Source organism: Rana temporaria, chromosome 4, assembly GCF_905171775.1.
Source record: "Rana temporaria chromosome 4, aRanTem1.1, whole genome shotgun sequence".
Lineage (NCBI taxonomy): Eukaryota > Metazoa > Chordata > Amphibia > Anura > Ranidae > Rana > Rana temporaria.
In genome coordinates this window covers 342649538-342662666 of record NC_053492.1, presented here as the reverse complement: position 1 = coordinate 342662666, position 13129 = coordinate 342649538, and the positions used below count along the sequence as shown (strand labels likewise).

At 42.9% G+C, this 13129-nt stretch overlaps 1 protein-coding gene across 2 annotated transcripts in view; it reads right to left on the bottom strand.

The window, feature by feature from the left end:
* HEATR5B (HEAT repeat containing 5B) overlaps positions 1 to 13129 on the bottom strand; it is a 110447-nt gene that overhangs the window by 61500 nt on the left and 35818 nt on the right. For both annotated transcript variants that reach the window (XM_040350796.1, XM_040350797.1), the window contains exons 14-19: positions 12810 to 12919; positions 11001 to 11164; positions 10716 to 10891; positions 6298 to 6403; positions 292 to 482; positions 30 to 189 (exon numbers count right to left, since the gene is read on the bottom strand). In XM_040350796.1, the coding sequence (XP_040206730.1) occupies positions 30 to 189; positions 292 to 482; positions 6298 to 6403; positions 10716 to 10891; positions 11001 to 11164; positions 12810 to 12919 (907 nt within the window). The remainder of the gene's footprint in view (positions 1 to 29; positions 190 to 291; positions 483 to 6297; positions 6404 to 10715; positions 10892 to 11000; positions 11165 to 12809; positions 12920 to 13129) is intronic.

The following is a 13129-nucleotide window of genomic DNA, read 5'->3' as shown; positions in this document are numbered from 1 at the left end:
TTTTGAATTGCTTTAGAAGATTTCCTCACCTGAACTTCAGGCGAAGTGCCATCCTGAGCCAAAGCCAAGAGAATACTGACACTCGTCTTAAGGTGCTGTCCAGACCCAATTCCTCCAACATAACGATGTAGACAGCCAAGTGCGAGAGAATGGCCTGTTCTAGATACTACATCCCTAGCCGACTTCAACCTAGAAGATTTTAACATGAGAAAAACAAATATCAAACACTTTTAGCAATAAGCAGAGTTTAAAAATCAGGGGGTTCCATTAGATTTTTCCATGCAAACTCACTTGTCAAAACTGTACTGTGCCATCCTAGCAATGAATGATGCTTCTCCCACCACTTGAGCCATTCTACCCAAGGCCTCTCCAGCAGCACATCTCAGAATAGGGTTAGGATTGTCCAGGGCACCCATGACCAATGTCAATGCGGATTTTCTAACCTCTTCAGGACCTAGAGAGCTCTTGTTTTCTGCAAGACCCTGGATAACCGGAAAAAAAAAAAATGCTTTTGCCGAATATATACACACACTGTATATAAAAATCACATCACACATCACAACACAAACCTCAAAAAATTTGAATATCAAAAAGTTTATTTCAGTAATTCAATTCAAAAAGTGAAACTCATATTATATAGATTAATTACACACAGAGTAATATATTTCAAGCATTTTTATGTGAATTTTGACGATTATGGCTTACAGCTAGTGAAAACCCAAAATTCAGTATCTCAGAAAATGTGAAGATTGTATAAAAGTGTCATATTGTAGACTCTTGGCGTCACTCTAATCAGCGAATTAACTCAAAACACCTGTAATGGTTTCCTTGACCTTTAAATGGTCTCTTTGGTTTAGTAGGTTACACAATCATGAGGAAGACTGCCGACTTCACACTTGCCCAGAAGACCATCATTGACAACCTCCACAAGGAGGGCAAGTAACAAAAGGTCCTTTACTAAAGAAGTAGGCTGTTTACAGAATGCTGTGTCCAAGCATATTAACGGAAAGTTAAGTTAAAGGAAAAAAAGTGTGGTAGAAAAACATTGCACAAGCAACTGGGATAACCGCAGCTTTGAGAGAAATGTGAAGCAAAGGTCATTCAAGAATTTGGGGGAGATTCACGAGGAGCAGACTACGGCTGGGGTCAGTGCTTCAAGAGCCACCACACACAAATGTATCCAGGACACGGGCTACAACTGTCACATTCCTTGTGACAAGCCACTCCTGAGATAACGCCAGAAGCGTTCTACCTGGGCTAATGAGAAAAAGGACTGGACTGTTGCTCAGTGGTCCAAAGTCCTCTTTTTGGATTGAAGTAAATTTTGCATTTCATTTAGAAATCAAGGTCCCAGAGTCTGGAGGAAGAGTGGAGAGGCACAGAATCCAAGTTGCATGAGGTCCAGTGTGAATGACGATATGAAGAGCCATTGTTATCTGCTAGTGTTGGTCCACTGTGTTTTATCAAGTCCAAAATCAGCCCAGCCCTCTACCAGGAAATTCTAGAGCACTTTATGCTTCCCTCTGCTGACCAGCTTTATGGAGATACCGATTTAATTTTCCAGCAAGACTTGGCACCTGCCCACACTGCCAAAAATACTGATACCTGGTTTAAAAATCATGGTATTACTGTGCTTGATTGGCCAGCAAACTCGCCTGACCTAAACCCCATAGAGAATCTGTGGGGCATTGTCAAGAGGAAGATGAGACACCAGACTCAACAATGCAAACAAGCTGAAAGCCGCTATAAAAGCAACCTGGGCTTCCATAACACCTCAGCAGTGCCACAGGATGATGGCCTCCATATCACGCTGCATTAATTGCCCAATTCATTCAAAAGGAGCCCGACCAAGTATTAAATGCATACTATACTGCACAGGAACATACTTTTCAGTAAGCCAACATTTGTGTATTACATTTTTTTTTTTTTTATTGGTCTTCTGTAATATTTTATTTTTCCGAGATACTGAATTTTGGGTTTTCACATTGATCAAAATTAAAAGAAAGAAATGCTTGAAACATATCACCCTGTGTGTAATGAATCTATATAATATATGGCGTTTCACTTTTTAAATTGAACTACTGAACTAAATTAACTTTAATATTCAATTTTTTGGACACACACACACACATTTTCCTCTTAATATCAGAGCCTTCCTCCAAATATAAACGAACTTCCTCCGATTGGCTGAGGTGAAAGGACAGGTTAAGGAGGTCACAAATCCTGCCTCAGCTAATCAGAGAAAGTCTTGAAGCCAATCATAGAATGCAAAGCTTCAGGCCAAATAGTTTGTTTGGACCAGCTTGGGCCAAAAAAATTATTTAAAGTTAAATGAAACCTGGAGATCACCTTTAAAAGGCAAGTCCTTTCTTGTAAAGAAAAACAAAAAAACAAAGGCCCAGATTCACAAAGGACTTACGACGGTGTATCTCCAGATACGCCGTCCTAAGTCTGAATGTGAGGCGTCGTATCTCGGTGCCTGATTCAAAGAATCAGATACGCCAGAATTTGTCTAAGATACGACTGACGTAAGTCTCTTACGCCGTCGTATCTTAGGTGCATATTTACACTGGCCGCTAGGTGGCGCTTCCGTTGATTTCCGCGTTGAATATGCAAATGAGCTAGATACGCTGATTCACGAACGTACTTGCGCCCGGCGTATTAAAATACACTGTTTACGTAAGGCGTCCGACTGGCGTAACTTTACCCCTCATAAAGCAGGGGTAAGTCATGTTAGGTATGGACGTCAGAAACGTCATATTTTACGTTGTTTGCGTAAGTCGTCCGTGAATGGGGATGGGCGTAGGTTACGTTCACGTCGACTAAGCATTGAGCCGGCGTAATTTACGGAGAAAATTTGACGTGATACTGAGCATGCGCGCGCTTCCCCCGTTCGTTAGGTGCGTCATTTACGTGGGGTCACGATTCATTACCATACAACACGCCCCCTACCAGCCTACTTTGAATTAGGCGGAGGCTTACGCCGGCCCATATACGCTACGCCGCCGTAACTTCGGGCGCAACTTCTTTCTGAATACACTACTCGCCTGACTAAGTTACGTGACATATGAGATGCGCTACGCCCGCTTAAAGATACGCGATTCTTTCTGAATCCGGGCCATAATGTGCATTAAGATAAAAAAACTTCTGCCTTTATAACCACTTGAAGATAACTGGGATGAACAATTTCAGTGCCAACACCATTGAATCGCTGTGACTGGCAGATGTAGGAAGAGCAGTTTTTATTCATGGGATCAAACAGAGTTGCCTGGCTTTGACATGCTCTGGAGGAGCCTTACATATCTCTCAATTCATCTTTTTTTTTTTTTTTTTTAATCCATAAGCAGTGTATGTTTTTTATGGTGTGATCATAGCCTTATTAGGATACGAGAATCTTCAAATCCTGGCATTTGCATTTGTACATACTACAAAAAAACACATCTATGGCCTTTTGCCTGTTCAATTCATAATACTATTTAAAGGGGTTGTAAAGGTAATTTTTTGTTCCCCTTAAATAGGTTCCTTTACCTTAGTGAAGTCCTCCTTCACTTACCTCATCCTTCGATCTTGCTTTTAAATGTCCTCATTTCTTCTGAGAAATCCTCACTTCCTGTTCTTCTGTCTGTAACTACACACAGTAATGAGACACTTTCTCCCTGGCATAGAGAAAGCCTCTTGAGGAGAGAGGGGGCGAGCAGGAGTGTCAGGACACTCTCTACTTTGCAGATAGAGAAAGGAGCTGTGTGTTAGTGGGCGTCCTGACACTCCTGATCGCCCCCTCTCTCCTCAAAAAGCTTTCTCTATGCCAGGGAGAAAGCCTCACATTACTGTGTTGAGTTACAGACAGAAGAACAGGAAGTGAGGGTTTCTCAGAAGAAATAAGGACATTTAACCACTTAAGGACCCTCCACTGTATATGTACGTCCTCTTTTTAAACATGGATATCTCAGTAACGGCAGCAGCTGCTGCCACAACTGAGATATCCATGTTTTCAGCGGGCGGCCGTGTAAACGATAACGGCGGTCTCCGCGGCGGATTCGCCGCGAGATCGCCGTTATCGGTGGCGGGAGAGGGGCCCCCCCCCCCTCCCGCCGCTTTTCCGCGCCCTCCGCCGCTTACCGGAGCCGTCGGTAGCGGCGGAGGAGATCCGATGCTGCTGCCTGGAGAGTGAGGACTTGAGTGAGGGCAAGATGGCCCCCACCCGTCCTCATAGCTCTGCTGGGCGGAAGTGACGTCAAAACGTCAGTCCCGCCCAGCCTCTTAAAGAGACAATTTTTTTTCTGTCATTTTTTTAAATGACAAATTTTCCTTTTTTTTTTTTTTTTTTTTTTGCATTTAAGCCTAAATATGAGATCTGAGGTCTTTTTGACCCCAGATCTCATATTTAAGAGGACCTGTCATGCTTTTTTCTATTACAAGGGATGTTTACATTCCTTGTAATAGGAATAAAAGTGATCATTTTTTTTTTTTTTATATTTTAGTGTAAAAAATAATAAAATCAATAAAATTAAATAAGAAAACAAAAACATTTTTTTTTTAAAGCGCCCCGTCCTGACGAGCTCGCGCGCAGAAGCGAACGCATACGCGAGTAGCGCCCGCATATGAAAACGGTGTTCAAATCACACAAGTGAGGTATCGCCGCGAACGTTAGAGCGAGAGCAATAATTATAGCCCTAGAGCTACTCTGTAGCTCAAAAAATGCAACTTATAGAATTTTTTAAACGTCGCCTATCTAGATTTTTAAGGGTAAAAGTTTGACGCCATGCTACGAGCGGGCGCAATTTTAAAGCGAGACATGTTGGGTATCATTTTACTCGGCGTAACATTATCTTTCAAAATATATAAAAAAATTGGGCCAAATTTATTGTTGTCTTATTTTTTAATTCAAAAAAGTGAATTTTTTCCAAAAAAAGTGCGCTTGTAAGACTGCTGCGCAAATACGGTGTGACAAAAAGTATTGCGATGACCGCCATTTTATTCTCTAGGGTGTTAGAAAAAAAAATATATAATGTTTGGGGGTTTTAAGTAATTTTCTAGCAGAAAAAACTGTTTTAGTCTTGCAAACACCAAATCTGAAAAACACCTGAGGTCTTTAAGTGGTTAAAAGCAAAATCGAAGAAGGAGGTAATTGAAGGAGCACTGCACTAAGGTAAAGGAAGCTATTTAGGGAAAAAATTTTTTTACCTTTACAACCCCTTTAAGAAAAACATTTTTCACTGATGGCTTCATAAACATCACAATACAGCCTAAAATTTAAATGTTGTGACAGAACTATGGCATTTTCCAAAACCATGAGCCAGGGCTCGACAAATCCCGGGCGCCAGGTCGCCATGGCGACTAGAAATGGTGTCCTGGCGACTTGGCTTGGAAGGTGGGCGCCATCTGGTGGTGAGCCGTTGGTATTACAAGTTATTACCACCAGATGTGAGCTGGCGCCATCTGGTGGTGGCCGTTGGTATTACAGGTTATTACCACCAGATGTGAGCTGGCGCCATCTGGTGGTGGCCGTTGGTATTACAAGTTAAGCATTACAAGTTAAACAGCAATTCTAATGTAATTTTTCACTATTTTCACTGCCATCTTCTTCCCTCTAATTAGAACCCCCAAACATTATATATATTTTTTATCCTAACACCCTAGAGAATAAAATGGCGATCGTTGCAATACTTTGTCAAGCCGTATTTGCGCAACGGTCTTACAAGCGCACTTTTTTGGGAAAAAATTACACTTTTTTTAATTAATAAAATAACAGTAAAGTTATCCCCATTTTTTTTAATATTATGAAAGATAATGTTACGCCGAGTAAATTCATACCCAACATGTCACGCTTCAAAATTGCGTCCGCTCGTGGAATGCCGACAAACTTTTACCCTTTAAAATCTTCATAGGCGACGTTTAAAAAAATCTACAGGTTGCATGTTTTGAGTTAGAGGAGGTCTAGGGCTAGAATTATTGCTCTCGCTCTACCAATCGCGGCGATACCTCACATGTGTGGTTTGAACACCGTTTACATATGCGGGCGATGCTCACGTATGTGTTCACTTCTGCGCGCAAGCTCGTCGGGACGGGGTGCGTTTTCTGGCTCCTAACTTTTTTAGCTGGCTCCTAGATTCCAAGCAAATTTGTCAAACCCTGCCATGAGCACTGAGCACTTTCAGAAGTGTTATGGCAAGTGTACACTTGACATGAATGCATTGTCAAAAACTGTAAAATACAGTAAAACTGCTATCCCCATAGGACTGGCAATTGGTAGAAATATGGAAAGGACTCTGCATTTTCATATTATGGAATCTGTACCTTAAGTGCACTAAGCACAGCTGTGAAAATATTGAGCTGCACAGACTGTTGGCGAACTCCTTTAGCCTGTTTTACACACTCAGCAAAATGATCCAACATTTGTAATCTAGAAGAGAAAACACAGCCAAATATCCAGTTATAATGAGACTCGTGCTTCAGAAAAGCCACACTTTATCTTCATACTCACACGGACCCGTTTAATACTTATGTCAGCAGCATTTATAGGGCTTATAAAATGCTGCAGCTGCAAAACATCAAATTAATGCAAAACCCAATATCCACATATGAATTAGAAATAAATCTCAGTTACAGGTTCAATACACACATCAGGTGGTTGCTAAGAGTCACCAGTCATGCAATATAATTTAAATGTTGTGCAAAGCATTTGGGTGGCATAATTGAGTTCAAATAGACCCTCCCTTCCATATGTAGCTGTCAAATGATTTATTTGTTTAAAGCTAGATAAATACATTTCCCAACGTTATCCATCTAAAGATGCTGCGAGTACAGAAAAATATACTGGCCGATGTACCCCCCACCTTCAGTGTGCTCCGAACTCGGTCTATCCCCCACCCTCTCCTCTTTCCCACTCTGCTGTGATTTCTTTTCTTGTAAAACACTGCAGAGAATGTATTCTGGATGGCATCAGCCACTGCAAAAGTGTTTACAAGCCTCTAATGATGTCACAGGGAGTAATAAAAGCAGTTTCTGGCTACAGTGCTAAAATTCCAAGTAGTGCTCAGATGGATATATACTAGGGCTGCAACTAACGATTATTTTTATAAATCGATTAGTTGGCAGATTATTGTTTCGATTAATCGGATAATAGCCTTTAAAAAAATAAATAAATTTGAGCCAATTTGTAGATTACAAAAACACAAATTGCAGCAAAAACACATTAAGGCCCGGATTCTCGTACGAGTTACGCCGGCGTATCTCCAGATACGCAGTTGTAACTCTGAGTCCGGGCCGTCGTATCTTGGCGCCTGATTCAAAGAATCAGATACGCCAAAATTTCACTAAGATACGACCAGCGTAAGTCTCTTACGCCGTCGTATCTTAACTGCATATTTACGCTGGCCGCTAGGGGCGTGTACGCCGATTTACGACTAGAAATATGTAAATCAGCTAGATACGCCAATTCACGAACGTACGCCCAGCCGACGCAGTACAGATACGCGGTTTACGTTAGGCTTTTCCTGGAGTAAAGTTACCCCTGCTATATGTGGCGTAGATGAGGCGTACCAATGTTAAGTATGGACATCGGGCCAGCATAGAATTTTTCACGTTTTACGTAGTTTGCGTAAGTCGTTCGCAAATAGGGCTGGGTTTCATTTTACGTTCAGGTCGAAAGCATTGGCTTATTGCGGGTTAATTTGGAGCATGCGCACTGGGATACTTTCACGGATGGCGCATGCGCCGTTCGTAAAAAGCGCCATTTACGTGGGGTCACATTAAATTTACATAACACACGCCCACATCTACCACATTTGAATTAGGCGGGCTTACGCCGGCCTATTTACGCCACGCCGCCGCAACTTTGGTTTGAGAATTTGGCACTTGCCTGTCAAAGTTGCGGAGGCGTAACGTAAATAGAATACGTTACTCCCGCACAAAGATATGCGATTCTACGTGAATCCGAGCCAAAATGCTTTTCTGCAGCTTCTCAATTGAAATAGCACCGTTTTGCGTTAAAAAGTCCTTGCCCTTTCCAAATACGCAGCAGCTAAAAAAAAAATCATGAATGAAACCATAGGAAAACATGTAAATGAACTGTAGTGTGTTTCTGCAAAAAGCACCAAAAAACAGAGGTGTGACCCCGGCCTGAGATGTTTAGTAACATAATGGGGTTAAAAAAAAAAAAAGTACAAAAAGAGCAAATAATCGCTACTGTAAGGGGTTCATTTTTTTTACTGTGGGACAGTGAAAGTAATATTTACAGTAGCGATTTGCTTTTTTGTACTATAAATGGCTAATTTTAGTTTTTTTAACCCCATTATGTTACTGGCCGATTAATCGATTATGAAAATTGTAATTGATTAATTTCATTATCGATTAGTTGTTTCGGCCCTAATATATACATTACCCATGCTTTTATCCCTTCAAAAATCATGCAGGTATATAAAAATATTGATTGAGCTGCCCACTGCCTTTAGTGGTCTCCTAACTTCCCGTTTTAAAGTCTAGCCTGATGGCCTACAAAACGCAGTCTATGCTCCACAGGATATCACTGGGACTAATAAAAGCAGTTTCTGGCTATAGTGCCAAAATTCTAAGTTCTCTGAGCTGGATATATACAGTATCTCACAAAAGTGAGTACACCCCTCACATTTCTAAAAATATTTTATTCTATCTTTTCATGTGACAACACTGAAAAATTACACTTTGCTTCAATGTAAAGTACTGAGTGTACAGCTTGTATAACAGTGTGAATTTGCTGTCCCTCAAACTAACTCAACACGCAACTATTAATGTCTAAACCGCTGGCAACAAATATGAGCACACCCCTAAGTGAAAATGTCTAAATTGGGCCCAAAGTGTCAATATTTTGTGTGGCCACCATTATTTTCCTGCACTGCCTTAACCCTCTTGGCCATCACGTTCACCAGAGCTTCACAGGTTGCCACTGGAGTCCTCTTCCGCTCCTCCATGAAGACATCAGGGACCTTGCGCGCTTCTCCACCTTCCGTTTCAGGATGCCTCACAGATGCTCAATAGGGTTTGGGTCTGAAGACATGCTTGGCCGGTCCATCACCTTTTATCCTCAGCTTCTTTAGCAAGGCAGTGGTCATCTTGGAGGTGTGTTTTGGGTCATTATCATGGTGGAATACTGCCCTGTCTGTCAACTCCGAATGGAGGGGGATCATGCTCTGCTTCAGTATGTCACAGTACATGTTGGCATTCATGGTTCTCTCAAATAACTGTAGCTTCCCAGTGCTGGCAGCACTCATGCCACTCCCACCGCCTTGCTTAATTGTAGGCAAGACACACTTGTCTTTATACTCCCCTCACCTGGTTGCCGCCACACACGCTTGACACCATGTGAACCAAAAAAGTTTATCTTGGTCTCATGAGACCACAGGACGTGGTTCCAGTAATCCATGTCCTTAGTCTGCTTGTCTTCAGTAAACTGTTTGCGGGCTTTCTTGTGCATCATCTTAAGAAGAGGCTTCCTTCTGGGACGACAGCCATGCAGAAAAATTTGATGCAGTGTGCATTGTATGGTCTGAGTACTGACAGGCTGACCCCCCGCCCCTTCAACCTCTGTAGCAATGCTGGAAGCACTCATACATCCATTTCCCAAAGACAACCTCTGGATATGACGCTGAGCACATGCACTCAACTTTTGGTCGAACATGGCGAGGCTTGTTCTGAGTGGAACCTGTCCTGTTAAACCGCTGTATAATCTTATCTGCCGTGCTGCAGCTCAGTTTCAGGGTCTTGGCAATCTTCTTACAGCCTAGGCCATCTTTATGTAGAGCAACAATTCTTTGTTTTAGAACCTCAGAGAATTCTTTGCCATGAGGTGCAATGTTGAACTTCCAGTGACCAGTATGAGAGAGTACACTCACTCTCTTTAACCTGCTCCCATTTACACCTGAGTCACATGACACTGGGGAGGGAAAATGGCTAATTGGACCCAATTTGGACATTTTCACTTAGGGGTGTACTCACATTTGTTGTCAGAAGTTTTGACAATAATGGCTGTGTTGAGTTATTTTGAGGGGACAGCAAATTTACTACATTGTAGCAAAGTGTCATTTCAGTGTTGTCACATGAAAAGATAGAATAAAATATAAAAAAAAAAAAAAAAAAAAGGGAGGAGGTATACTCACTTTTGTGAGATACTGTACATTACCCATGTATTATTTCTTCATAAAAAAACAATGCAGGTATATAAAAATACTTATTGAGCTGCCCAGTGCCCACTGATTTCAGTGAGCTCCTAACTTCCTGTTAAGAAGTCTAGCCTGCTAGCCTACAGAACGCAGTCTATCCTTCACATGATATCACTGGTAGTAATAAAAGCAGTTTCTGGCTATAGTGCTAAAAATCCAAGTAGTGCTGACCCTTGCTGGACTACAGAACACCCCATTTTCTTACTGTTTAGAGCGGGAGGTTTTCTATTGTCCAGCAGGGAAGAACTCAAAAAGGGGTCACAACACTGCTTGAGATTTCAGTACAGCAGAGGCAGCACAGTCAGTTCACTACAGAAAAGTAGGAGCTCACTGAATTTCAGGCAGGATCAACAAGCATTTTTCTGTTCCGGTAGCACTTTTAAACAGAAAATCCAGGCAAAATGTTTTTGTGTTTCACAGATGTACTGAATGTATTGTTTGCACTGACATATTTTAAACTTAAAACAGCTCTTGCTTATCATGTCATTTATCATTCATACACTGAAAAGTAGCACTGACCGGTGTTTAAATGACACATGAGGAAACACCACTCCAAAGAGAGCCACAGAGGCATCAATGACCGAAACCCCCAGAGGAAGAGGACCAGGCACAGCTTCACCAGCTGGTATGCGCAAGTAGATGGACGATGGGTCATGCTCCAGAGCTCCACTTCCAGAGGCACTGTTGGGTTGCAGCTAAAACGCATTTAAAGCTCAAGTTAAACAATTGTTTCAGATATTGTATCTGCCACTAAAGATATATCACAGAACTATAGAAAAGTACTACTAATTTTAACAGCCTTACTTGATCCTCAATGGATTTGTGGTCTGTCTCTTGCAGCCAAGAGCCAAGCAAAACACTGTCATCATAGTGACACAGAGAACGAAGTAGCGAAGTAGTCGTGTTGGAAGAGTTGTCAGTTAAGGTGAATTCAGCAACCAACTCACGGAGAAGCACACTGAAGTTACCTTCATAAAAAAATGAACATGAATCATTCACAGAAAAACAAAACAAGTTTATATCAACTTGCACTAAAATACAATGGCTGAGTGAAGTCCAGACCTGACCCTTACCAAGCTTTTGCACTCTCGGAATGAGTGAAGTACAGACTTCACTGAACTCGTTGCAAGTCTAGGGCTGCAAATCACATTCCTCTACAACAGGGGTCTCCAAACTTTTTAAACAAAGGACCAATTTACGGTCCTTCAGACTTAGGAGGGCCAGTGGGAGAAGTAAATGTCTCGATCTTGGTGGTAAGTGGGAGTGAAAAAATTAAATTTTGCCTGTGGTCAGATGGAGGCAGGATAGTGCCCCATTCATTGGTATCAATGAAAGGAATAGTGTCCCATGGTTGGTTTCAGTCGAATAAATAATGCTTTATTGTTGGTTTCAGTTGACACCATCATGTGGTGTCAGCGGCAGGAATGGTGGCCCATCATTGGTGTCAGTGGCAGGAATGGTGGCCCATCATTGGTGTCAGTGGCATGAATGGTGGCCCATCACTGGTCTCAGTGGCAGGACTGGTGGCCCATCACTGGTCTCAGTGGCAGGACTGGTGGCCCATCACTGGTCTCAGTGGCAGGACTGGTGGCCCATCACTGGTCTCAGTGGCAGGACTGGTGGCCCATCACTGGTCTCAGTGGCAGGACTGGTGGCCCATCACTGGTCTCAGTGGCAGGACTGGTGGCCCATCACTGGTCTCAGTGGCAGGACTGGTGGCCCATCACTGGTCTCAGTGGCAGGACTGGTGGCCCATCACTGGTCTCAGTGGCAGGACTGGTGGCCCATCACTGGTCTCAGTGGCAGGACTGGTGGCCCATCACTGGTCTCAGTGGCAGGACTGGTGGCCCATCACTGGTCTCAGTGGCAGGACTGGTGGCCCATCACTGGTCTCAGTGGCAGGACTGGTGGCCCATCACTGGTCTCAGTGGCAGGACTGGTGGCCCATCACTGGTCTCAGTGGCAGGACTGGTGGCCCATCACTGGTCTCAGTGGCAGGACTGGTGGCCCATCACTGGTCTCAGTGGCAGGAATGGTGGCCCATCACTGGTCTCAGTGGCAGGAATGGTGGCCCATCACTGGTCTCAGTGGCAGGAATGGTGGCCCATCACTGGTCTCAGTGGCAGGAATGGTGGCTCATCATTGGTCTCAGTGGCAGGAATGGTGGCCCATCACTGGTCTCAGTGGCAGGAATGGTGGCCTATTATTGGTGTCAGTGGAATAGTGCCCCATTGTTGGTATTTGTGGGAGGAATAGTGTTCCAACATTTATACTAGTGGAAGGAAGTATGGCCCATCACTGGTGCCAATGGAAGGAATAGTGCCCCACCGCTGGAGTCGGTGGAAATAATGGTGCTTAATTATTGTAGCCTTGTAAAAGCAATAGATCAAAGCATCCATAACAGGTTAGGCCTTCCTCATACCAAAGTCAGCGGGATGGAAATAAACATGCATCCCAGTGCTGAGGGACCATAAAAGAACAGGCAGGATGCTTTCTCTAAGGCCCAAGGCTCTGCTGATCAATCAGTATAAACACCAGGTTTAAAGCCAAAATTGTATGTTGTATTCAGAGAAAAAAAAATATTACCTATAAAAAGTGTTGGTATACATTTACCTTCATAGGTCTTTGGAGGCAACAAAGCCAGTATATCATAAAGCCTGAGACGGACCATTGCAGCACTTGCCTTTAAGTGTGCACCATGAGCCTTAATTACAGAAAGGATGCTGGAAGCAAAAAAAAAAAGTGGAAAAGTAAAATACAAACACCAAATAAATCACTGTCCAAAAAAGTACTCAAATAAGCATTCCTCTATTTGTGGTTAAATGAGCCATGGTTCCAGTATGACTGCAGACCCCCCCCCCCCATGTTTGGATAGAGTTCACATTTCTGTCTATGACCACATTGGGGAGATTTTCTGTCACCAACACCAAGAC